General features: G+C 44.1%; 1 protein-coding gene across 2 annotated transcripts in view; it reads right to left on the reverse strand.

The window, feature by feature from the left end:
* The window catches only part of FRMD4A (FERM domain containing 4A), a 396,169-nt gene that overhangs the window by 274,810 nt on the left and 93,481 nt on the right, over window positions 1-27,878 (reverse strand). The window contains exon 1 of one of the 2 annotated variants that reach the window (XM_076356314.1): window positions 26,307-26,449. The exons of the other annotated variant lie outside the window; for it this stretch is intronic. Within the exon in view, the coding sequence (XP_076212429.1) occupies window positions 26,307-26,339 (33 nt within the window). The 5' untranslated portion in view covers window positions 26,340-26,449. Of the gene's footprint in view, window positions 1-26,306; window positions 26,450-27,878 lie in introns of those variants that run through there. 2 annotated transcript variants of the gene reach the window in all.

Consider the following 27,878-nt stretch of genomic DNA (forward strand, 5'->3'; position numbering starts at 1 on the left):
TCTGACACTGATTATCAGTGATGTTGTTGCTCTGTAGTCGGTGGCTGGTAAGCCTTTAGAGCACTGAAATGTGACTCCAAAAACATGGATATTCCCCCTAAAGCCATTGAGAGTCATCTAGAACACCCAAGTGTGCAATGCCAAGGTGGAGTGTATGAAAACTGCCTCACTGGAGAGCTTATCTGCGGCAATCCTGACTAGAAACTCTGCTGAAAATGCAACAAACAGAAACATTTCCGTTATCCATGTCTTTAGTAACTTCCTTCATGTTCAGACAAAACCAGGAATCAGGGAAAAAAGGAGAGAGAAAAATATATACGGGAGCTGAACTTTCCCAACCACTTTGCAGAGATCTGGTAGGAGCTGGGTATTTCCTCTTCCTCCAAAACTTGTTCACCTCTCCTTTAATGAAATCGTGCCTAAAGTCTACTATTGTCCTATGAATGCTTTGTTCACTTAACTCCCGGTGGGTTCACCCAGACTTCTACCCGCAGGGATCTCTCAAGGTTGGCCTATAAATGATGTTACATAGAGGGGAGGGTATGTCCTCCAAAGTCTGGGGTAAACGACTGGGAGTGAGGTAACATGACTGCCACTATCAGCTTTGCCAAAGACTCGCTATGTGACCTTGGAGAGGGTGCCTTTTTGTGCTGATCTCCACCTGTAAAGTACAGATAATAACTCTTCCTGTACTGTACATCATAGGGTTGTTGTGATGCTTAATTAAAGCATTTAGAAAGTCTTTCAGGAGCGGCAGTCTATAAATGCTAAATGAGGCTGTTATTCTTCTTCTCCCATGGTTACCGTCAATTGTTTTATTGATCTAGTCCATTATAGACTCAAGAAAAGAGTTGTTTATTACAGTGAGAACTTAGAGTCGAAATATTTCTTTTCTCCTCACTAGACTCAAAACTCGCTCCCACGGATGTTTTTAATCATCAAACATTTTGACTTAAGTCTACAAAAAGGGGCAGGAAAATACTGGGTATCATTCCCTACTAACTAAAAGCCTTTTTTCTGATCTTTCCATAACAACTGACATGCTCAGTTTATTGGCATCTATTGGGACTTTCATATGGAAGAACTTCAACAGAAAAAATATCTCTGCTCTTCAATTATGGCTGGATGAAAAACTAGTTGATATCAATAGGAGGCTTCCCACTATTCCACAAGACTTTGGATCTGATTATTAATGTCCTGCAAGCTGATGGTACATAAAAATCTCAAATGATTTCACTGAATGTTTTGCATGCAAAGAAATTGCAAAATCTGTCCTCAGTATTTAAATGCTTTTAGGACAAGTGAATTGATGCCAGTGTAAAGAAATAATTAATAGCAAAAGATAATTTAGCTACAAGCACTGTTAAATTTTCTTTTTCATTAGTATGAACATGTATTCATGCTAAAAATCCAAAACATGTTGTACTAGCTCCATGCAAAAGCAGCATTTCTAAGATGTCAAAGTATCTTGGCAGTCCAATTATTACTTATAGAATCCCTGAGAATCCTACGTACTTACGTTATTCAAAGAACTATTTTTAATTAGCTCACAAGTTAGGCAGCAGTTGATAACATAACATTTAACATTTCAGAGAAAGCTGAGCAATAAACAGGTGCTTTGTTACTGTGCTCCCTTCTTTTCCAATTACAGGGAGAATAATGTTTTTACAAGGAATCAAACAAAGGTTAATTTGCAATTAGAGCTTTATGATGGGAAGAGGTTCTGTTGGTGAGTCCTATGACTCACAAGTCCATCACTGAGACACAAAAAGGAAAGGGAGGTGAAAAAATACTCCACAGATGTTCTGATGCTTGTCCATTGGTTGGCAGTTCCCAGCTCAGATTAGGTCCTATTAATGAGGCACTAAGCATGCAGATCAGAAGTGGACTCTGCAGAGTGAAGATGAAATTTTACCTACATGAAATAGAGATTAGGAAAAAAAGTGTTATCATCCCTTGACAGGAATGGGAAACTGGGAGATTAGGTGGTTTCCAAAAATTGCAGCAGAAATAGGAACAGAACTCCTATCACTTGGCTCCTAGCTTGGTGTCTCATTATAAGATAAATCCTGATTTTATGTTCTTTCTCCTGTGGTCCTACATAAATCACTGTGGGTTAGGTGAGGGTTTGAATTCACAGGATGGCAGTTAATCTGCAGAAATAGTTCATGGCCACTTACTGTGATGTACTGGAGGGAATGGGGAGGTGGTGAGAGCTTATATTCAGGTATCTGCTGGAGACCAACTCGTCTGTCCATACCTGTAGTAGCCATACCATTGCCTGAATGGCATCTTAAGAGCTCTGTGCATTTTATTTGGGTACTGAAGTGATACTTGGGTAACTTCAGTGAAATAACACTGCAATATGACTAATACCCAGTCATTAGAGGTGTGTGCGGGAGAAAGAGGGAGGTTCTCCTTAGAAAGGAGAAGTCTAAAATAAAATGAGGCATAATAAAGCCCCAGGAATCATTTGCGATGATCCTGAGGTCTACAGTGTCCTTGGCTGACATAAGCCACCGTTCCCTGATCATTATGATAGGACAACACTTCACTCGTTGTCAGTTCACTAATGAAAGGTGATCTTTAACCCTCCTTAGAAGGGAAAATCACGCTTGCTCCTCTTGACAGACAGGAAACACGTCCTTCTGCTGCCAGCGTCATGCTTGGAGATTGGTCTTATGGGCATGTTTAACGTGCAGGATACTGCTATGGCTAATGAGTCTGAGGCTCTTGTCTTTTCTCCAATAGCAGAAATCGGTGTGTGAGAAGGCAGAGACAATGTATTTGAGACTGTAGGTATGGCCGTGTTCTGCCACCCTCTGTTGGAACAAGGATTGCGACTCTAATCGGTCACCAATTTCCTTATTTTAAAATAAAACCTGAATAGATCTGTAAGATTTCCTTGCTATTCAACTACATTTTTTTAACAAAGATTTAATTATAGATGCAAGGTATACATTTACCTTCAGTGCAGCACAGGCAAATTTGGACACTGATTTTTTAAATTTTTTTTTTCTAACCAGGTCATGAAATGGCTGAATGAGAATGATTAGCAGAGGTTGGCAAAGCCAATGCCAGGTGTGGCCACACAGTTGGTTTGGCAAGCAAATCAATTATGCAGCATGAGGATATACAACCTCAGCAATGGGAAGCTTCTGCCATGAAAAAGGAGTGTGCAAGTCCTCCAGATACCTTGGCTCAATTGTTTATGAATATTTCTGCATAACCTAAGTCATTGTTATTCATCATAAATCAGGAAAAAGTAGTAAATGAAAAATAAAAATTAAAGTTTGTATATGCCATCTGACTTTTAAGCCTGTAATAATCCTTTGGCTTTTACTGTTAAGCTTCTCCTAGCAATCACAAAGCTAAATTGTGTTTTAAAATGAAATCTGGCAACCGACTTCCAATATAACTTGACTCCAGGAGCTAAGGATCTAAAAACAATTCCAATACCATAAGGTTCATTCTAAAATTATTCTAAAATTATGAGAGCTGGCAACTGCAGTCTGATAAACTGGCACTTTCCAAGTCCTAAGCAGAAGGTGGGGAGAAAAAAAAGGAAAAACCAGTCTGCACCCAGGTTGGAGCTAACATCCACCTACCTCTTCCTTGCACCCTCGTTCACCTGGAGAAGGGCACTCTGGCAAAGTAGGATGCTTTATTGTCCATGCATGCTTATTCGTCTCCCTCCTGAACCCCAGACCTGAGTCTTGCTTAGGAGTTTAAAGAAGGTAGGGAAATGACTTCTGCTTGGATGTCTACTCCAGGAGCTGAGTAGATACAATCAGCCTTGTTGCAGCATGACAAATTACCAAGCATCTCCTCAGTGACTGCGTGCATGCTGGAAACTTGCATGCACTTCCCGAGGTAATGAACCGCAATGGAGGAAGGTTAAGCTAAGGCATCATCTAGTGCTCCTGAGAAGTGTGCACCATCCCAGAAGAGGGGCCATCATGGTCTTGGCTGAAATGGGGCAACCTCTCTTCAGCTGCCCTAAGTCAATACCGTTTCCAGATCCTCCCTTGCTATCTAGCTTGTGTTTTCACTTGAGCCTGTGATGAGTTTCAAACTTCATGACGAAATTTGGAGACCTAGCCCTGGAGGAGCCCGAGGCAAGTCATGGAGTGGCCCAAACGCCGGGCACTTGTCAGCGGGAGGCAGGGCCAGCCCTTGCCATGATCAATGGCCCTGGCACCAGGGCTGGGCAGCGTGTGCACCAGAGGGGTCACCGCCACGCAACACCTTAAATCAACCTGTCTTCCTTCACATTTAAAACTTCCCTTGATTAATGGTGCTGAAAGTCTGATAAATGAGAATCGGCCGAGTTGTGCATACAGATATCTGGGCAGATTAAATAATTAATCATCCTGTAATTAATAAAGACAGATACTGGCTTTTTCTGAACTTTCCCTCCTCCTCTCCTTCCACAGGCTTTCAAAAGGTTTTTGACAAAAATAGCTACAGACACCAGCAGCTAATCCTGCTTTGTGGGGGAGGGGGGCCCCGCTGCTTCGTTAATATGGCAAAATGTGCGCATACATTTCAGCAGTAATGAGATCTCCAGGGCAAAGTATGACATCTGCTCCAGAACTTCTAAAATACAGGTTAATTTACACCAGCCAAACCTCTTTGAAGTCAGGCGGTTTGATTTTAATTTATAGACTTAATGTAGTAGTGTCTGACAAGCATCCAGCCCACAAAGGCCTTGCCATTACTTAGCTCCAGGTAAACGAGCCTATCAAAGCACTTTATAAATAATACAACCAAATAATCTGTTGGCAGAGGAGCAGCAGAGTCCTTGGACATTATCATGTGAGTGGTCACTTGCCCCCGAGGTGGCCATGCCTACAGGGATGGACTAAATGCCCACAACTTTGCCATTATTCTCAGTATGATCATCAAGAAAGTTGAGCACGTCAGGACTAAATAAGAAATGACATAAGGAGGATTTGATAGAGCTGGGAATTAAAAGAAAAGGTAAAATTGGAAGTTGCGATTGTCTTCCTTCAGGGTAGATCAGGCTTCTTATTCCCCTTACTTTTCTGGTAAAATATTGCCTTTTCCTTTTCTTCTTTTTTTAAAAAAGAAATAGGAAAATAGCCAAGGTGTTACAACAAAATTATCAAAGTATTTAAAATACTTTTGATACATTTAGAAGGCAGATTTAGCTAGAAAATTTCCATCAGCAGGGATCCTTTGTGGTGGGTGATGGCTGAACTGGGCTGTTGATGCAAGTGCTATAAAGAAATGCTTCTAAGACCATTCCTGGTGGTCCCTTCACCCCTTTGCACCTTCTTGTCAGAGTATACTCATTTGGGACCCTGCAGTTCAGGTCTCTGCTGGACTGGAAATGGCCCTTAGGTGAAACAGAACGGAGGCCGAACTGGAGTCCAGAATCTGTCTAACACGAGTTCAGACACCTGTGCCCCAGCAGAACTTTTCACTTTTGTTAAACCAATTTATCTAAAGTAGTTTATCCTTGGAAAGGTTAAGAGATAACTCAATTACGACCTATTAGCACTTGCATAAGGAGATTTCACACAGGACTCAGCTCTTCAAGCTGAAGTAAAAGTTCTAATGAGCTCTAAGGGACAACAGTTGAGGCTGAGCAAATCCAGACTGCAAATAAGGATCTCAGCTTTTTCTTAATTTCATTTTGTTGGGTTTTCTATTGTTTAAGAAGAATGATTACTAAAATCTAGAACAACTTACTAGGGGATATAGTAGCTTACTGACAAGCTGCAGCCCTCCAAGAGGCTCTGTTTAAAAATATATGCCACTGCCCATTCAAAAGTTACGGACTTGGTACAGAAATTAGTGGATGAGTTTCTAATGCAGAAGACTAAAGGCTCATAATCTTCTCTGGCCTTTAAAAGGCATGAACCCACAAATTTGAATGAGATAAGGCAATTGAAAATCACAGGCCACTAGGACAAGCATGATTCAGGTCCAGATGTGTCTTAGACAAATCAATTTATTTCCCCTTGTCTGAAAAGGCCTTCCAACAAATTATTTAATGAGATTATTCTAAATCTTTTTCACAAAAGTCAGTCTCAAATCTGATTTCAGAGATTACCTGCTGTAATAATCCAGACATAATTCCTAAAATACACTCAGGAATGCTGGGTCCAATATAGGACATATCTAGGCTACAGAAGAGCTACAGATACCCCAAGAGGTCTTGCTCACTGGGAGCCTCTGGGAAAAGGTGCTATGTATTTTGTGTACTTGCCAAACACAAATGAGATTTAAAAAAAAAAACAAAGCAGAGCAAAATTAATGGAGCAATATGGACACTATCAGGAATGCAGCAGGAAGTAATCAAGTACAAGATCACGTTGCTTGTGTGACTGTTGCCATGACATTCAAAAAGCACTTACTATTATCATAGACTATGAATATTCTGTCGGCTGATTGATAGTTTGTGGCTTTTCTTCCTTGTAAGCAAATGCAATGACAATATTAAGCAATTACTGATAATGTCACCCAGCTGCTTTCCTACCGCCTGGGTGACGGGATTTCTGAACTGCAGAAATAACAACAGATTTATTAAAGTGTGGAGCATCCCTCTCTGCTCGCTGGCATTGCATTTGACCAGTGACAGCACAGCAGAAGGTTTCATTACAGCAAATTAAAGAAACACATCCTCAGTAAACTTTACTATGGGAAGTACCATGGGGCTTATTTAGCTCTGATTAGATCAATGAGACTCTCTAAACACAGCAATTAAAAATACAATTGGTAGCAATGTAGCCTGCTTTAAGGCATCTGCATGCCTGAGAAGTTTATGCAGGAATAAACTTGCTAAAGTACATTTCCTGATTAATAAATAATCAATATGCAAGGTACTTGGTAGATTCACATGGAACAATGGTGAGGGTGAAATTTTCCTCAATTAAGGGTTGCGCTAGCAACCTGCCAAGAGCCATTGTGTTGGGCTTAATTTATGGGTGATTTACCAGATTGTGTCCATCTTTTCCCTTAATTATCCAGCAAGGATTATACGTCCCAGCATGCAATGCCTTACCACGAGACAAGCAGAAGTTTGGACTTGGATCAAAGACTGAATGTTGGCTCCCGCTGTTGTTGGGTGCGATGGAGCCACTGGAAGCATAACGGGAAGGGCTGCAACCAACCTTGGTGTGGGATTTGGGGTTGCTCTTTGGCCACAAGCTAGACCTGCATCTGATGGTCAGCACTAATATCAGCACCTCATGTAGCTACTTACAGCACTGAGGAGTTGGAAGATACCTCTGTTATTTCATGCTTGAAAAAAGAGGGAGTTTTAGCTGCACTTCTGTGCCAGCTTTTTATTACCTGTGCTGGAAAAGAGAAATCCAGGTCACACTTCAGAGATGCAAAGAGGCCATGTCCTCCCATCACTTTTGCTGCTCCCTCCTTGCATGCATAAGGCTCACAAGGTGTGAGAAGATCTGGTCCAAAGTGTACAGTGTCTCAGTCAGCCCTGAGAAGCACAGTTCCTACAGCTTGCAATAGAGATTAAAGGCTGGCTCCTCGCTTGCTGTGAATTGGTATGGCTATAATGAAGTCAAAGCAGATATGGCAAGTTACACAAGCTAAAGATTTAGCCCTAAATTCATAGGGGCTTATTGGAGTCACTCTAAACCCCTATAAAATGTAACAGAGATGAATATTCTGCTCATGGGGTTTTAAAGCATTTTGTGCCAGGCCTTTTATTTTATATTAATTTTGATAGGATGGTTAAAGTAAACCTGTAACAATAGTAACATTTTCTGTTAAATTTTACAACATTTTGCCAATAAAAATTGGCATGTGGATATGTACGGAGAGAAAAATATTGGAGGTTGGCAAATTAGAAAAGATGTGAAACGTTTCACAACAATAAAAGGCAGCAACTCACCTGTAGGGTAAATCTCCATGCCACGTAGAGAATAATTTAGATTGTAGTGTTTTGAATCCCAAACTGCACATGAATCAAAAGCATGATGCTATAATGCAAAAAAAAAAAAAAAGCTAAAAAGGCAGATCTCATCCGAGGGATGTGTTCAAGAAGTAGCAGACATCTCTATGACCTGGAGATTGTGTCCACATTTGCACACCACCTTCTAAGAAATTATTGGTCAATTTCTGGAAGACGGCAATGGGAATGATTACAGTTTAGAAAACATGACCAGTGAAGAAAGGTTAAATGAGGTAGGTTTCTGTGGTCCAGAAAAGAGAAGCCTGAGGGGTTGTGAAACAGTTTGTCATAAAAAGATGGTACATAGGGCTGGGATTAATTGCAAGAGAAGGACAATCTGGCTTACGCTGCAGAGACAAATGAAGTGGGCATTAGGAAACTCTTTAACCATAAGACTAGTTAAGCACTGGGAGAAGAGCTGGTTACCTGAGGGGTCAAATCTCCCATGCTGGAAGTAACGAGAACAGTTTGGACAAACTCCTATTGTGAACAGTGCACATGTGCCTGTTTTGCCTCCGAGCCCAAGTGCCTTCCAGCCCTAATATTTTTATAAATTTCGCTATATACTGAGAGAGTTTAGCATATGCTATTTCCTGAGCAGTTTACAAACAAACAGAGCTTCAGAATATTCTTTTGAAAGGTGAGTAGGTGGGCAGGTATTACAACTTCAATTTAGAAAACTGCGGGAGATAAAAACAGAGATTTAAGTACCTTCCCTAAGGCCAGGGAAGCAACAAGCATGTCAGGAGAGGTTCAACTACAAGTGTTTCTGAATCCAGCAATCCTCGGGAGCTCACACCCACCTTTTCCTTCTCAGAGCATCTACCTTTCAGGGCTTACTTTTCATCTGACTCTATTTTCATGCAATTGCCTGGCAGCTTCCTTGTTTTTTCCTCCTGAGCACTTTGCTGGTGACCACATTAATAATTGCATGCCTTGACTTTGTAGCTGGCTTATTACAGATGAATACAGCTGCTAACCAGCCTTCAAACCCTATTATCAAAGCTCTGTTGAGCTGCATAAAGCATAGGAGTGACCCGTGCTTTTGCCTCAGTGGGCAAAAGGCTGCCACAGATGACACCACCAAACCTTTGGTACCAAGATCCTCAGACCATGACCTGGCTGGGACTGGAGAAGAGGTTGCTGTCTCACCTGGAAGATGGTCTGGCCAGCATGTGGCAAGAGCACACATATCAGTGCTCATTGCTTGCCTGACCTGTTCCTTTAAACAAATCTCCAGAAAAAAACCCTCCTGGCCAGCTCAGAATACCAGTTTCAAAGGGAATAAACAATCTTTAGAACTTAGTCAACTTTCATACAGTGTTGGGATAAGGAGAGGGCTGGTGCTTTGTGAATTTACTGGTGAAGGAGGTTTCTTGCTCTGAGCATGCCATGAATGCATTTAAAGATGAGAGCCCTGCCTGACAAAGCAGCAAGCACAAGAGTGGCATCACTTCAGATTTACAGCCATTGCTTTTTTTTCTTTTTTCCCCTTATTGTTTTTTCAATTCATTTATAAGGCATTCACGGCCTTGGGGGACTAGGAACAATCACATTAAGAATAATACAGACGTAATTCAATACTTTTCACCCATTCCTCACTGACACTTACTTGCTCATTCACCAAAATATCTTCCCACTTTCTCCTGCGTTTCTACATAAAGTATGGAATATACTCACATTGTGCTAGGTATTAATTAATCTCTCATAATCAGCTGTCTGGAGGACCCTATTATTATGATGGTTTCTTTTGCATTAGAGTCAAGCCAGAAAACCCTTATGCCTTGTGCCTGAGGATTAATACCAAACCATGGCTGACTTCTCTATGGAATTACCTCTTGTATTTGCATTAATACCAGCAGAGATCTTCCTGAGCAGCACTACCACTGTGCACACCGGCAATTGCAGCTAATTTGTACATATGCTTCCATTGGATAGAAGCCATGCAATTAAGAGGACACCCTCAAGGCATTAACATTTCTTGTCTCGCAGTAAGTGCAGTGGGAGAACGCAGCAGAAGTTTATAGGGTGTTATCCATGGGAGTGTGTTATTTCAACAGTATTTCTGTGAATCTATGAGGATGATTCAGAGCTGGGCAGGGAGCCAACACAAAGAGGTTTCTGAGGCCACAGTGGAAATCTCTTAAGTCCCTGTTTGCTGGAAGAAGAAGGTGAGGCAGCATAGAATCATAGAATCATAGAATCATTGAGGTTGGAAAAGACCTCTAAGATCATCGAGTCCAACTGTCAACCCAACACCACCATGCCCACTAAACCATGTCCCTAAGTGCCTCATCTACACGTCTTTTAAATACCTCCAGGGATGGGGACTCCACCACTTCCCTGGGCAGCCTGGTCCAATGTTTCACCACTCTTTCAGTAAAGACATTTTTCCTCATGTCCAATCTAAACCTCCCCTGGCGCAACTTGAGGCCATTTCCTCTTGTCCTATCGCTTGTTACTTGGGAGAAGAGACCGACACCCACCTCACTACAACCTCCTTTCAGGGAGTTGTAGAGAGCGATGAGGTCTCCCCTCAGCCTCCTCTTCTCCAGGCTAAACAACCCCAGTTCCCTCAGCCGCTCCTCATAAGACTTGTTCTCCAGACCCCTCACCAGCCTCGTTGCCCTTCTCTGGACACGCTCCAGCACCTCGACGTCCTTCTTGTAGTGAGTGGCCCAAAACTGAACACAGTATTCGAGGTGCGGCCTCCCCAGTGCCGAGTACAGGGGCACGATCACTTCCCTACTCCTGCTGGCCACACTATTGCTGATACAGGCCAGGAGGCCATTGGCCTTCTTGGCCGCCTGGGCACACTGCCGGCTCATGTTCAGCCGGCTGCCAACCAGCACCCCCAGGTCCTTTTCCGCCAGGCAGCTTTCCAGCCACTCTTCCCCAAGCCTGTAGCGCTGCATGGGGTTGTTGTGGCTGAAGTGCAGGACCCGGCACTTGTCCTTGTTGAACCTCATACAGTTGGCCTGGGCCCATCGATCCAGCCTGTCCAGGTCCCTCTGCAGAGCCTTCCTACCCTCGAGCAGATCAACGCTCCTGCCCAACTTGGTGTCGTCTGCAAACTTACTGAGGGTGCACTCGATCCCCTCATCCAGATCATTGAGAAAGAGATTGAACAAGACCGGCCCCAGTACTGAGCCCTGGGGAACACCGCTCGTGACCGGCCGCCAACTGGATGTAACTCCATTCACCACAACTCTCTGGGCCCGGCCGTCCAGCCAGTTTTTGACCCAGCGCAGAGTACACCTGTCTAAGCCGTGAGCCGCCAGCTTCTCTAGGAGAATGCTGTGGGAGACGGTGTCAAAGGCTTTACTGAAGCCCAGGTAGACCACATCCACAGCCTTTCCCTCATCCACTAGGCGGATCACCTGGTCATAGAAGGAGATCAGGTTGGTCAAGCAGGACCTGCCTTTCATGAATCCGTGCTGGCTGGGCCTGATCCCCTGGTTGTCCCGCTCATGCCTTGTGAGCGCCCTCAGGATGAACCGCTCCATAATCTTCCCCGGCACCGAGGTCAGGCTGAGAGGCCTGCAGTTCCCCAGATCCTCCTTCCGGCCCTTCTTGTAGATGGGCGTCACATTGGCAAGCCTCCAGTCGTCCGGGACCTCCCCCGTTAACCAGGACTGCTGATAAATGATGGAGAGTGGCTTGGCGAGCACCTCCGCCAGCTCCCTCAGCACTCTCGGGTGGATCCCATCTGGCCCCATAGACTTGTGAGCGTCCAGGTGGCGTAGCAGGTCATTGACTGCTTCCTCTTGGATTACGGGGGGTTCATCCTGCTCGCCGTCCCTGTCTTCCAGCTCGGGGGGCCGAGTACCCTGAGGATAACTGGTCTGCCTGTTAAAGACTGAGGCAAAGAAGGCATTGAGTACCTCAGCCTTCTCCTCATCCTCAGTGACAATGTTCCCCCCCGCATCCAATAAAGGATGGAGATTCTCCTTGGCTCTCTTCTTGTCATTAATAGATTTGTAAAAACATTTTTTGTTGTCTTTAACGACAGCGGCCAGATTGCGTTCTAGCTGGGCTTTTGCCTTTCTCATTTCCTCTCTGCACAACCTAACGAGATCCCTGTACTCTTCTTGAGTCGCCTGCCCCTTCTTCCACAAGCGGTAAACTCTCCTTTTTTTCCTGAGTCCCAGCAAGAGCTCCCCGTTCAGCCAGGCCGGTCGTCTTCCCCACCCATTCTTCTTACGGCGTACAGGGACAGCCTGCTCCTGCGCCTTTAAGACTTCCTTCTTGAAGGTCGTCCAGCCTTCCTGGACCCCTTTGCCCTTCAGGACCGTCTCCCACAGGACTCTCTCAACCAGCGTCCTGAACAGGCCAAAGTCCGCCCTCCGGAAGTCCATGGTTGCGGTTTTGCTGCCCCCCCTCCTTACTTCACCAAGAATGGAGAATTCTATCATTTCATGGTCGCTAAGCCCAAGACGGCCTCCGACCACCACATCTCCCACCAGTCCTTCTCTGTTTGTAAACAGCAGGTCAAGCGAGGCACCTCCCCTGGTAGGCTCCCTTACCAGCTGTGTCAGGAAGTTGTCTTCCACACACTCCAGGAACCTCCTAGACTGCTTCCTCTCTGCCGTGTTGTATTTCCAGCAGACGTCCGGGAAGTTGAAGTCCCCCACGAGAACAAGGGCTAGCGATTGAGAGACTTCTGCCAGCTGCTTATAGAACGCTTCATCCGCCCCTTCATCCTGGTTGGGTGGTCTATAACAGACTCCCAGCGGGATATCTGCCTCGTTGGCCTTCCCCCTCATCCTTACCCATAGACACTCAACCGTACCATCATCACAATCGTTGAGCTCTATACAATCGAAACACTCCCTAACATACAGGGCCACCCCACTGCCTCTCCTTCCTCGCCTGTCCCTTCTGAAGAGTCTATAGCCATCCATTGCAGCACTCCAGTCGTGAGAGTCACCCCACCATGTTTCTGTGATGGCGACTAAGTCATATCTCTCCCGCTGCACAATGGCACAATGGTTTCCAGCTTCCAGCATGGGACACTGATGGTGCTGGACTGGAAAACTTCTATTTCCCTACTGGACTGTTCCCTCTGGGACCTGGACATCAGGACCTTACCCACACTCTTCAGCGTGTTTGTAACCTCTAATCCCAGCAAAAGGCTCATCAGCTAGACCCCTGTGAAGCCCTGCCTACAGAAAGGGTATCAAGGTCTTCAGCTCTCCTGGGGAGGCACTGAGACACTTAACAGCAAGGACACTAGTGTGCTTCAGGGCCTCAGTACCAAACCAAAGGACCTGCAAGTTCCAAAGGGCCAGGGCAAAGACCTTGCCATGCTAGGTCCTTTCCACCGGAGAACTGCTGGGGTGCAGGGAGCCTGTGGGTGAGTTTCCTTGGGCAATCACAGCCCCTGGCGCTGGGGAGTCTACCAGCTGAGTGCTCTGGGATGCTACTGAAACCTCGACGTAGACTGGGAGGAAGTCTGAGGCTAACATGTTTTGACCAAGACATCGTGGAAGCAAGCAGTCTGGAAAAGCTTTGACAGGAAAATTTTAAGCCAAATTTCCACCCTGTGTGGTTCTTAGAGACTCAGTGAATCCCATTACTCTCTGGCAGAAGGATCTTGGCATCATGGTCCATCCCAAGCTGTGTCCAGACGGTCCATCTCTAGGACCACCTGGGAATGGTAAAAGTCTTTGCCTTTGCAAGTCTGGCATCGGCAGGACTGTGATTATCCTCTTTATCAACATATTATAGGGAGGAAAGCACTTGATCCTGGTTCCTTCTCCCTGTCTCACTCCTACACTTAAAAAACCACAAAACATATGGAATAAGTTCATTCAAAATACTGCACTTTCAGCTGCACTGATTTTGAGAGAATAACATTCACCCCCATCATCAGTGCATTTGTTCCCAGGTGCTAAAATGATGTATACTGAGGCTTCAGTGCTGTTGGCTAATTTAGGAGTGTTGTCATCATCATAAAAGGAAGAAAATCAATTCAAATCAAAAGCCCACAAACAATGACCTTATTCAAATCAGAAAAAAACCCAGTCCCAACCTTTGACGGCTATGGTAGGATGTCAGAGAAGCCGAGAAGCCAACACAAGATACACAGTATTGATTACTGTGTAATAATGATTTCCCTTCAGCCCACAGACTCCACCATACACTTCATTCTGCATTCCAGAGCACGTCTCCGAGCATCGCCGGGGCTGGGAAGTAAAACACACCAGACATCGCTGGGGGTTGCAGGTTAAGTACTGCACTTAGGTTTTATGGAGCAGAAGAGTAGATAAATTCTGTCAAATGAATGTAAATGCTCAGCATTAATTTTTGCTTCTGGGAGTCTTTAACCATTTCCTTAGGTTTTTGGAAATATTTCTATGATTACTCATTTTCACAAATCACCATGAGTCTCTCCTTGGTTCTGAGTTTCAGTTTGGTTTGATTTTAGTTTTGTTTGTTGATACCGATGCAAATGTTCCTGATTCTTTGCTAAAAATTTCCATGGATTGCCTACAAAGGCATCATCTCTGGTAAGAATTTACCCATTAATCTCTAGAAGTGAAAGGTTTAAAGAATTCCTAATTTTTGGTCCTTATTCTGTGCTGTCTGGAGCATCACATAGACAAAGGAGCGGCCACATTCCTGACTGAATACGAACTGGCACAGCTCCTTCAAGGTCAGTTGTAGAACACAAGTTTGCATTGCTGAGTGTCTGCCCTGTATGTCATTCCTTTTGGGTTTGATCTTTTCTCCACTGACACTAATTCTTCTGCAACATACGTAATGGGCAACGTAGCTTTATTTCATCTCCTTGTTTGTACTGTGGGTGATATCTCCAGGTGAAGATTAATGGTTAAAGCTGATTTAATGGTGTACATACTTTTCACGGGGGGGGGGGGGAGGGGAACAAACAAGAAAGAAACCCTTTCTCTTTTTCTGTCCAGATTGAAAAATGTTATTTTTTAAAATTTTTTTTTCTTGTGTATTTGTATTTTCCAGCCTTTGATGGCCTCCCAAACAACTTTACCATCTTTCTGTGCATCTGTGATGTTCCCATATTAACATGACTCATTCTCACAAATAAGCCTGGGACTCAGCTGCATGTACGAGAAACTACAGTTTATCTCTACTGAGTTTCAGGAGTTATGCCAGCAGAGACTCTGACCCTACGCAATGTTATCTCAGTCACCCGCTTCTTCTGCCACCTTTCCCTTTTCTTTTTGCTGTATCCAGGAGAAATGCCCCCTCACTTGGTGAAAGAGGTTTGTGATGTCTGTGGGAGAGGTTTGAAACATTTGGCTGATGTTTCCCCTTGCGCTTGCTGAGGCACCAGAACACTGTTATCAACCGTTTAAGGGGATCTTCAAAAAAACCTCAAACCCAGACATATGTGACAAAACTGTGGTCTAAGCGAAAAAATGTATTTAGAACCTGAAAAGAGCTGGTTGGAGGTTAAAGAAATGCCAAAAAATGTTTTTGCTTAATGTTTTCTTCTTAATCTACCTGACAATCTACCTTTATAATAATACTGTGTTTACTAATTAGAAAATCTGCACTCAACAAGAATGCAAATACCATCAGTAAATGTGCATGAGTGATTTAAAATAAGGTAACTACCGGCATATGCAGACACATATTTCTAAAAATGAGTTGCAACACACTGTGAAAGTCACACCCATTTTATAAAACTTTCTTTACTACCCTATTAAATGAGGGCAAATAATCTGATGCAGCTTTTCATGTGGAATATGCAAAGACATTTATTCCGTGCAAAGACGGCATATAGAGAGATGCAAGTGGAAGGACACAAATTCACTCCCCACCTTCAGCATATGGTTTTGCCACAGTGCTGTATTTTTATTTGTGCATTCAAAAGCAGTCTGGCCTTTTCATATCGTCAGTTCAGCTCTGCTCACATCTACTCCCACGACTATATGTTTTGTCAGTCTGGGTTACTCCGAAAATGTGCAAGGAGGAATGATTAACTGCAGTCAATTTATCTTGAACTCTTAGAGGGAGTTAATAACAGGACATTAAGTAAAAAATAGTCATATGACAGTAGTCATATGCCTGTTGGTATTATATATGTGGAAACTGCATTGAGTGAAGATCAGGGTGAAAAGTTAGAAAATGTCAGGCATGTGGATGTTTTATGATGCAATTTTTAATTGCTTGATCATATGTTCCCTTCACCCTAACCTCTGCCCTCATGGTTTCCTTCTTTCTTGTGTAGGGTGGAGCTGTCTTAAGGATGAATCAGTGAAGGCGTCTGCTTTCTAAAGGGCTCTTTGGCATTTGTGGCAGACAGAAGGTGCACAGGGAATGAGGCTGAGGAGTGCTGCAGAAGATGAAATAGTCTTTGGGTGAAGACAGTTGGTGATGGGTGATTCATATAACCCAAACTTTTACCAATGATCCCTGACATCTAAGCTTTATTTTCAGGTTTGTGAGCAACACCCCGGGCACATGACTTGAAGAAAGCCTGGCCTCTGCCAGAGGCAAATGGTGAGGGGCACAACGAACACAGAAAGCGCTGTACAATGTTAAGGATGCAGAAAAGTCAGAAATGGCCCAAAACTGGAGGAGACCTTTAACGATTCCTTCATGGCTCAATTCTGCATCGGTTAAATGGAGACAAACCCAGAGTCTGATTACAGGTTTTGATGAACTTTGATACTGTTGCAATTAGTGCTAAAAAAAAAAAAATACATGAGAAAATGAATAATTCTGTTTTCAGGGCAGTATTCAGTAAATAAGACCTAGGGTTATTCACCGAGAAGTGAGGAGAATACAAAATAAGGAATAGCTGCTCATTATCTGAGCACTGTCCATCTTATGCACAAGATGAGAAGAAATGTGTGGAAAAACAGTGTGGGACTGCATAATTAGATGGGACAGGGCTGCAGGGATGTCCCTTGCTCTGGTATTTCCCAACTTTGCATCTTGATGGTGTTCCCTCTTGACAAAGCAGCTTTACACGTGTGCGTTTACCACCCACATCCAGCTGGGACATGGGGTCTGGGTTGAAGGAGGTTTCCATGCCATGGACACAAGTCCTCCACCTCGTCTTTGCCCCTCCACCCCTCACCCATCCTCTCCAGACCTCGTCTATTTAGTCCTGGTTGCCACTTCTCAAACTTCTTACTCCAGTCCTAATCCTCTGTCCACATCCTCCCCTGCCTCCTAGGCTGTTTATTCCGGCTTGGATTTTGTTTTCCCTTCACTTGTGCCTTATTTTCCATGCTACTGCGGGTGCCAGCAGGGATCCCGGGCATGCAACACAGGCTTCCTGCCCCACATGTTGGGAGTCACCAGTCTAATAGAGACAGGGACAGATCCTGGCTTAAAGCTCAGATGAGCCGGCTTCAGCCTGGATGTTTCTCAGGCATCCCAACCCTGGTCCCATTGCTACCCATGCTGCGCTACTTAACTACCGGCAAGGGTGTGAGGATAAACACCGAGGCACAATCAGAGGTATCTGATGTGATGGAGACACGTTTAATCTCTCATCTCACCCGATCTCTCTCTCTAAAGACCACAATGCATTATGGGAGGGGTTGTGCCAGCTGTAATGAGGCTGAATATGGCCTTATTTGTACAATGTATTTCTTGGGTCTGATCACGGAATATTTACTGAAAAGATTAGTCCTGTAAGTAATTAGTCTTGCTGGAAAAGAGTTTCAGTGGCACTAGATAATACTCTAATTCTCTCTATCCAAAATAATTTAATCTCTTCTAAATGAAATCCATTTTTCTAAAGAAAAATTACTTCCACAGTATTATTCCAAACCTGGCCGTGGAGACATCCAGCTTTAGATGAAGCAGTAATGATTTCACCTAACTTCATCTTTCAGCTCCTAAGCTACTAGAATTAATTGAGCGTGTAATTAAGGAAGGGTTTTCTTACCAATATGATCATGTCTATAATTAAAATCTCACACAAATGTGTATGTGGAAGAATAGGGCAGGGCAGAGCAGGGAAGAGACCAAAGTGTCTGACAGGTTTACATCAAAGGATCTGAGCTCCTGCAGCCCTAAGCCAGAGGGAGGGGAGGAAGGGAAGACGAGACCGGCTGATAACCAACTTGATATATTGGTTTTGACCTCCTGTTTTCAAAGCCCCAAGTAGTTTGAGTGCTGTCTACCTAGGAGATTGCTTCTACCTTTAATGTTACTTCAGCAGAGTCAAGCTTTGCAAGCATTTGGGCTACCAAGCCCCGGATGAGCAGGAGAGTGATGATATCTGCATGTTTTCAGAGAGACTGGAATGGGTTTGGCTGCTGCTTTGGGCTGTGCCCCATCGGTGCTGCAGCCCAGGGGACCCCGTGACATGCCACGAGAGCCACCACTTTCCTCTGGGTTTTGTTGCATGGGAGACCCGTGAACAAGATTTCGTCAAAGAAGGAGTGGTGCATTTTTATTACTGTTATTTATACTGCATTTACTATTAAAACAGCCTTTAATAGCAGTGTTCAGCCTGTGATATGTAACCTGAGTCAATAGCTGTGCCTGGGGATGGATGTATTTTGGGAGGTTTTGCTGTTCTGAATGTGGGGAGAGGCTGGGTGCTGGGAAGCTGCAACACAGCACCTCCACAAAACCTGAACTTCTGCACAAAAGGGACAAGTGCTTTCCCTAAAAAACCCAAAGGGGGACCTGGAACTTGAAGAGAAAGGATTGACTCCCTTAGCTGGTTTGCCATGTGTTGTGATACCCTGTGACTGTATTAGGGAGGGGAAAAAAACCTCCTTCACAGTATAACCAAGCTAAGAACCAAGGCACTAAGGAAAAACACAGGTGTGGTGGGTGTTGCATGAAAGAAGGCACCTTGAGCAGGAAAAGTGCCCTCTCATTTGTTTGATACCTGCCATGCTCCAGGAAACAGGACTTCGTATGTTGATTAACATTGTTATATGTTTATAAATTACATAAAAAAGACACCTGTATCTGTCCTCAGGTCTCCTCTGAACTGGAACAACCTGCAGGGCCTGGGATTTTTGTCTTGCTGGTTGAATCCCAAATGGGGTCAGACTTTTGGTCTCATAGATTTGGTGGGGTTTATACTGCAATGTAGATAAAAGAGGAATGTGGGGAAGGTTAAAGTACACTAGGTGTGCCTTCTCAGGAAGAAAGCCCACATACCCAGCTTTATGCATATTTTTACATTCATCTAAAACCAGTAAAATATTATAATAGCTGACCACTACTGAAGTGTGTGCTTAGGTGCCTAGAGCTGTGCTGGTATGCCTTGGTCACGGATCAGATGTTTTATATGTGAAATACGCGCTGTGCAAGTGCTTTATTGCATTCCATATAGTCCCAAACATTAAATGCACGCAGTCCCTACCAATAACTGCCATCAGAATGACCTAATATATCAGACAGCTGTGCAGGAGAGCTGTTTTCCTCCATAGATAACTACTATGCTGGCATTTTGGGACAACCATCATTTTTGTTTCATAATCATCCTCGCAACTTTCCCATTTTTTCAGCTTTCCCATTTTTAGAGCAGTTAAGACTTTACGACCTTCCCCAGTGGATACAACCTGTGATTCACAGCTAACAGCGGGCGGCTCTGAGTTCTGCTTTTGAAAAGGATGGCCAATTGCCTCGCCAACAGCTGTCCATTAAGCAAACTGCTTAATGAAATGACTAGGAAGGTGGGTGCTCACCAGTGTATTTTCTCTGCACTTATTAAAGCAACCCTGAAGCCTGTAACCCACACACTGAGCTAGTGAGCTTTATGCTCTTAATGGTGTCATTGTCACTTTTCTTTGATTCCTCCAGTCCATGCCTTGTCCGACTGCATTTTAAAGATTATTATTATTATTATGTTATTATTGCTATTGTTGCTATTATTAATTTCAATTTGGTGTCATTGTGGTCTTTACGTAGCCCTCCAGTGTGCTTTTCTGTGAGGTCCCATGGGAGCCAAGAGAAGGTCCTTGGGCACTTCCATACAACCTCAGCTGCAGGAAGGTTTTGGGAACCTGAGATGTTCCTGGACACCTCTGTTACAGCCTGGGCTTTGCACAGGCTGAGCAAGACATGGAGAATCAAGGCCAGACTGCAGGCTCACTTGAGCTGGGACATGGTGTCTGGACAGTGGGAGGTGAGCAGGGCACTTCGGAGCAGCTCCTATTTCCATCACCTGAAAGGACCCAGTGGCATTTGATACACAATATGAGAGTTTTGGCTATCAAGGCATGCTATGATCATCCCAGGCTCCAACACAATGGGGTGCCAAGCCAATTTGCATCTCCCAGCAATGTCCTGACGTTCAGCTGGTGATGGCAGAAGGGGGATCCCAACCAGGTGACCATACTCTCTGTGAAAGGCAAAGCAATCCTAGCGTTGTGGTCATCCTGGTCCATCTCAAGGACTGTCTGATGGTCATCATAGGAACGCTCAGCAAAAGCTGAACCAGCCTAACCTGGTGTGCACCCAAGGATGCCTCATGCTAGGATGGTGTAGTTTGGACTCAGTTGTGCTGCTGAGGATGCTGAGAAAGGACGGTATCACCTGGCCATTGAATCATGGGTGAGATATCAGAACCTGCATTGCAATCCTTCCTCCTTAAAAAACAGAGGCAAAATGCCCCCATTTCCTCTCAACCTTCAGTAGGAAATATTTTGGGGGCAGGGATTGTCTTCTTATCATATGTTTGGCCATCACTAAGCAAATGAGACCCCGTGCTGGACTTTGACCTCCTAGTGCTGCTGCAATGCAATTCTCATTAACGACGCAGTGTCTAGCTCCTGCCCAGGATACGCAAGGATGCTTTCCCCCTGTACAGTAAATAACCCACCCCTGCTGCAACTGTGCGCGAGGGCAGGGCCCAGTCAGGCATGGTATCCAACTGCACTGATACAAAGCACAGCCGGGGAGGAAAAATAACCTTTCGGTTTTATGTTCAGTGATATATTGTTTTTAAATCTGAATGGGTTTAGGAAATGTTACAGAACAGAAAAGGCTCTGCTTTTCCAGAGGCATAACGTTATGGTAGAGTTATTCCAAAGCCAAACTCTGCTCTGAGTTATGTCCCTACATCCTCTCTCCCAGGTATTTATAAAATTATGATTAACAGTAGCAGACATAGGACTTCATTATTTCTTGAATTACCTTTCTTTTTAACCGTCTACAAGCTCAGAGAATTACATATGGCCTTGTTAACCTTTGAGTCAAACTGCTAATAATAAGGCAGGGAAGGAGGTACCCCCTAAGCTGCTCGGCAGACTGTGCGAGTGCCCCGAGGAAGGGATGCCGAGGGGGCAGCGACGCTTCCCAGTCCACGCTATGGACTTCATGTGGCCGTGTCAGCTTGTGGGTGATTGCACGGGAACCGAAAAGGTTTGGGTGCTCACTGTCCATGTGAAGTTACTCCAGCCGGGAGGTCTGAATCCCCCAAATGACTTTGGAAATCCCAGACTCTGAGTGTCATTAGTACCTGTATATGTCTATCTCAATGGGATATTCAAAATGGGAGTTAAATACACAGTGATATCAAAACAGGGATCTGAGACTCCGGAGGAAGAACGTGCATGCTTTTGGGCGACAGGTTTCCCCTTTTGCCATTTGGTCTTTTGCCGTTGTTAAAAATACCAGGAATGGTTTCACGACATATGCAAATGACTTACTCTGCATCTTGGCTTGTACAAGAGTGCCATAAGGTGATTTTAAGAGGTGTAGCTCTCCATACAGTGGAGGATCCTAACTTTAACTTCCACAGGACAGCTTGTGAGCATAAAGTTAAGAATCTGCTCAGATGCTTTGCTGGATGCAGCCTCATACTATAACAAAAAAACAGCTTATGTAAACCTCTTTTCAGTTACCATCCAAGGGGGCTAAAGACTACAGCAATCTCATCCGTAGGTGTAACTCAGACTCCAGACTTCCCTTTCTCTAGGGCAATTTTCCCTTCCAATTTCCTCTGGCAATCTCAAAGGCCAGTCGTCACAGCCCTCTGCTGTTTAAGACTCACGGGGCATGTGGTACCTCCCAAAGTTTCTCTGCTTGGAGCTGCTGTGAACTTCTCTAAGTAAGGCACAAAGGACAACTTAAACATTTTTTTTGAGAGATCTAGCGGTCAAAAACTAAATTGCTTTGAAAGTAGAGCCAACAGGGTTTAACAAATAAAGAGTAACACCATGGGAGTTTGCTAATCCCCAAAATCTATAATAAACAGATAAAGTTAATAAGATTCAATAAGAGAGAACAGCCCCATTAAGGTTTTAAGAGCACTATCTAAACATTACACACATTATTTACTGAGTTCCCTAGCTGAATTCTCTGTACACAGGAACACTCAAAATTCATTATCTTTGGATGCAAAGCTTAGTAAATTCAACGGTAATTAATCTCCATTTACCCTCCGTGTGTGTTTCTGAACAGACGAAAAGTCCATTGAAAAAGTTCTTTCAGCCGGTCTGAAAGAAAAGCAGTGCTTTGATAAACAAAATAGCACCAAACACGGGCTTCTCAAAGGAAAATAGAGCAGCTAGCCAGTTCTGCGTGGTTCAAGCCAGGTGCTCATTGCAAATTCAGTAGCATGCACTGGCAAGTGTCAGCGACAGAGAAACTGAAATTACTGAAATTCTTATGCCAGTGTAATTTGCTGAAGGCGATGCACTGAGGGTTAAGGCAAATTGTGCATGTGTAGGGGATTATAAAACAAATTAAAATGGAGGCTAACAAAAGGAGTGCAATATTTATGCATTTCTTCATTCTTTTCACTGCGTGGTACTCAATCAACTTCACAGTCTCTTAAGGTGGCATAGGGACATTGTTATTGTGTACATTCATTTGCTCTTAAAAAAGGGGCTCAGACATACTAGGCTACAGAATTCAACTGATTCTATTTATCAGTAATATTTATCAGTATCGTCATTAAACCACCAAATATTTACATCCCACTATTACTTCTAGTCATGTGAAATTTAATCATCAACACCAAAAATGCAGTAAGTTTTCTGTTCAATGCATTCCACTTAGCTGCTTCAATTTTGATATACCAGTCCATTTTACCATGTATTCCTCCACTTTCCCTTCAACTCCTGCATTTATGCATCCCAGTTATACAAAAGTAGAAATGTGTTAATCACCCATGACTTACTGCAGTAGAGTCCATTACATGGTGTAATGCCCTTAACGTTTGATATCCAATTTACTTCAACAAATATTTTAAAGAGTTTTTAAGTTATTAAGCACCCCACTGTATGATCACCCAGCATGGCCCAGTAAGCAAATGGGTTATCACTTTGTGGAATGGGAAACAGGTCCCCTATGAAATATGCTCTTGGTTGTGTATTCCCAGCCCTCTGCTGGCAAGTCCTCTTGTGGAGCTGGATGGGAGAGGCGAGGACATGTGCCCATGTCTCTGCCCTGTACGCTGTGTCCAGCGTCTCAGCTCTAGACCTCCTGCAAGGAAAATGGGGCTTTTGAAGTCAAGATGGGCCCACGTGTCCCTCTGCCAGCTCTGGTGTGGGGTAGGAACCTCTATGACCAAAGGGGACCAAAGAGCTGAGAGCAATCGTGTTTTCAGTCGCCACCAAGAGATTCACCCAAGCCCACCTGCAGGGAGTTGGACCTCGTTTTAATTACTGAGACCTTTGCATGTTTGTCTATGAGAGGCAGATGCACGTTGTCTTCACCCCTTGGTGACAGACTGTGAGAGGTGCCTGCAGGAGTCAGCCCTTACTCCTACCTACCTATGGAAACAAAGCAAACTGGGTTTTTTTTTAAATTTTCTGTCTAGATTTGAGCAGATTGAATATAGCTGCCTGGGACACTAAAGATAAAACCGAGCATTTATTTGCATTTCACTGTAACATGGAGATGTTTTCACGCAGGTTAAAGTCTTGGAGCTCGCAGACGTTCCAGGCTCCCTCCAGGCAGTGCTGCCAGAGATGACCAGAGGCCCACTGTCCTTCATGTCACCATATAAACCAAAGGACAAAAAAACTTCCAACTAGCCTCCAACAGTTGCAGCCTAAGCGTAAAACAAGTGACAACAGATGGGATCAGACAGACGGGGGAGTAGAGGGGAAAAAACACGGCAATATTAGGCAGTGTGACAGGCAGGGGTCTCGGCACATCGGCAGCCTCGCTGTTGTCAAGGTTTTTTTTAGGCATCACATATTAAGGTTGTATTTGGAGAGTTATAGATTTTACACTCGATTTTCTGGCAAGTGAGCAGTGAGCCGCTGCCAGCTATGAAGCATCTTGGAAATGAGATTAGTTTTCAGATCTATACAAGTGATCTTCTCATTGTTATTTCTCTGAAAGGTAAAGATGTAAGGGCCAAATCCTGATCTTTATTACGCAGAGTCTCTTTTAATATCTCCATCAGCTGCCATGGAGCTACTCCAGATTAACAGCAACATAACACCAACGTCAGGATCTGGATCTTCAAGAGCATCACGTCAGTTTTGCATCATTGCAATCAATGGTTTAAAATCGCATTGCTTTGGCTTGAGAAGCTTTTCCCATACACAAGGATCTGTCCTTTTCTCTGATATTAGAGCAGATTGGGATCCAACGGATCATGTCTATATTCCCAAACAGATTCTTCTATAGGATCAATAAATTACCTGATAGTGGTAATTGAGATTACACTTTATGAATGGCATCAATTAAGATTTACATTCCAGCTGCAGCTACAAAGCAAGTCAGATGAATAAACGTAATACCCAGACCCGGTCCACTTCCCTTACTCTGTCATTTTTATAGCTGCACGCATGCTGCAGGTGCTGATAGTACGCACGTCTGACTGTAATCCACGCGTTAACCTGATAGTGCACCAATTCTGGGAGAGACTGCCTCCAGCAATCATTTCAAGCCTGGTTAAAGGAGCAGAATGGAAACACCAACTAAAACGTTGAAAGTTACATTTTCTAATAATGGAAATGAGATCTGTTGGGCAGGGGTTTTTTTGTTTTCTATTCTCTGATTTAAAAAAAAAAAGTAATACTGAGAAATGCCTTACAAAGACTATCACTAATGTATGTATTCCTCAGCAATGAGAGGTATGAATGGCTGGGTCTATAATCCCTTATAAATCTTTCATTCCATAAACTGCCTGTTAGCATTATTCTTGGTAATGGAGAGATATATGAAGTTGGTAGGTCCTTTTTTAATCTCCAACTTACTGGGTAAGACAAAAAAGAACTGAAGTAAAGTGGAAAAAATTACTCCCCTGGAGAATTACAGTACAGCCACTTGCTGGCAAATTATTATTATTTAAATCACTTTTCTAGCTTTTAATATTGAAAATACTTTAAATCATTGAAGAGCCTTTAATTTAAGATAGTGGATGGCAGGGATGTAATCAAGGAGACCAGACTAGCTGATCTGCCTCAGTACAGGGGCTGGACCAGATGATGTCTCAGAATTTTTTCTAGTCTAGCATTTATATAAAACACCTCTGGTCTGACTACACCTTCAAAGCTGTTTGCATTTAAGACATATGAAGATACCCTGTTGCCAGCAAGAATTGTCACTGAATTCCAGTTCTCCCGGTCCTGAGATACAATACAACAGGGTTGGATTGCATGTGGTGATGGACCGAAATCAGAAAGATTTACCCAAGGCAGTTACCACATGGGATGGAGGCAGTGACTAAATAAAATACAACCAGGATTCAGTCTATCCCCCAGGACCACGCAGAAATAATAGCACTGGAGGAGATTTTACAAGCTAAACCATTACTGTATTTGTCTCTGGCTTTTCCCTGCTGGAATTCAAGTTTCTTTAATAATGAGGATTAACGGCAAACCTTTAAAGAGAGTTGGGAGCGTGAGAAGGCAACAGACAAGTGCAGCAATTCCTTAGGTCTGCACACTCACTTTCTCTTTTACAGCTTTCTGGTCTGGGTCCACACCAAGAGGTCTCCTACCCTGGCAGGGTATTTGGGCACAAAATCACCCCCTTCGCTTGTCCGTGCATCCCTTGCTGCTGAAAATACCATACTGGAGTAGCCCACCGACACATCCATCCCTCCCCGCGCTGCAGGTACACTTTCCCTGAACGGCTCCCTGGGGAGCACGCACAGACACACAGACACAATGAGAGCCTCCGACTGGAAATTCAAACAAAAATATGGCTGTCTACTCCAAAAGGCAAACTCATTTACAAAGGTCATCTCTGTCGAGGAAGAGTGATGGGTTACTCCCCTCTTGGAGGCAACTGCTGTCGCTCCTCCGCCGAGTTACATTCATGAGCGTAGTTTTGAAAAAGAAGGGGGAAAAAAAAAAGAGAGGGAGAGAAAAGAAAAGAAACAAAAGCTCGGCAAGCCCCCTATTCACAGAGCTAGCCCTGCACCTCCCCTTCCCCTCCTTGGGTAAAAGCAGCTTCAAAAGACATTAACATCTTCCCCTACCTTCGTTCTCATCGGAGACAGAAGCCCTTCCATTTTGGTCCAATCCTCATGCCAATCCTCGTCCCCCAACTTAGTCTCTTGTCCCTGTCTCAAGCATCCCACACGAACAAGAGCATGTCAGGGACCACCAGCGACACCCTCACGGCAGCTCGGCCAGCCGCCAACCTGCCAACTTGCAATCCTCAGTTGCGTGGAGCACCGTTCCTGGAGAGACCTTCCTCCCTCTCCCTCCTCTCTCTCTCTCTGCATAATCTGCCTGCAGCTATGTTTGTACCATCACGGCTGACAAACGATCCCTGCCTTACGTAATGCATTCAGCACAGGACAAGCGATCCCAGCCCAGCCGCGGGGATCCGGTCGGCGGCAGCGATGGGAAGGAGTGGGACTTTGCCCTGCCTATTGTGCCGCTGGGTTTAATCTGGTAACGTCCCCGTGCGGGGCTGACGCTCGTCAGCTCTCTGTGCTAGCTAGGAAAGCACCGAGAAAACTTCGTTGCCGTGGAAAGGTTGCGGATTCCCTGGCATTGACTTAAAGGGGTGTAATCCTGATCCCAAGCTTCAGCCCAAGTGGTTTTCCCTGCTCAGGAAACTCCAACGGTTGGAGCATTTTCTACTGGGTGCGTTTGCTGTCGGCGAGTGACCAAAACCACGCTGAAAGGGAGTTCCTGCCAATTGTCAGCCAGGAATGGAAAGAAGAAAGAAAGAAAGAAAGAAAGAAAGAAAGAAAGAAAGAAAGAAAGAAAGAAAGAAAGAAAGAAAGAAAGAAAGAAAGAAAGAAAGAAAGAAAGAAAGAAAGAAAGAAAGAAAGAAAGAAAGAAAGAAAGAAAGAAAGAAAGAAAGAAAGAAAGAAAGAAAGAAAGAAAGAAAGAAAGAAAGAAAGAAAGAAAGAAAGAAAGAAAGAAAGAAAGAAAAAGGAATATAGTCCTGCAAAGTTGACCAGCAAAAGATACCTGCTGAATGCATTTCTATTAGCTTTTTAATTTGGATCAGAGCACGCCTTTGTGGAAAATTCCCTAATTGCCCATGCTTCCCGCATTTTGTTTTCCATCATGGAGTGATGCTGGGACTGAATCTCTTTTGGAGAAAAATCTGACTGGAAAATGGGCTTCAGACCTGCAAACACACCAGCGTTCAGTCCACAGGGCCAGACCAGACCAGACCAAAGTAAAACCCCTTTGAAACATTGTCAAATGAGCACCAGCTGCCTATCACTGCTCCAAAGGTCAGCTCCCCCCGGGGCCACCCTGCTTCCTAACAGACAGAAATAAGGCTCCCCTTCCCCAGCCCACAGGATAACTTTCCACCTACCAGTACCCAATTACTGTCCAAAAATGAAATTAAAGAACCTGTTACACCACCAGAACCTGATTTTCAGTGTCAGAAAATCACTGTCAGGCTGGTTGGAGCATACCACAGGTGGAAATTTCTAATGCCCTTTAACATCAGCTTTTCTTTGAGACCCCAAAGCTACATGCTCAGAGAGAGTCACTGTCTGATTAAGGCACTGAGCTGGGATCTGGTTAAACTCCTGACATTGCCACACACTCCCTGGATGACCATGGGGATTCACCTC

This window comes from Aptenodytes patagonicus, chromosome 1 (genome assembly GCF_965638725.1).
Source record: "Aptenodytes patagonicus chromosome 1, bAptPat1.pri.cur, whole genome shotgun sequence".
In the NCBI taxonomy this organism is placed as follows: domain Eukaryota; kingdom Metazoa; phylum Chordata; class Aves; order Sphenisciformes; family Spheniscidae; genus Aptenodytes; species Aptenodytes patagonicus.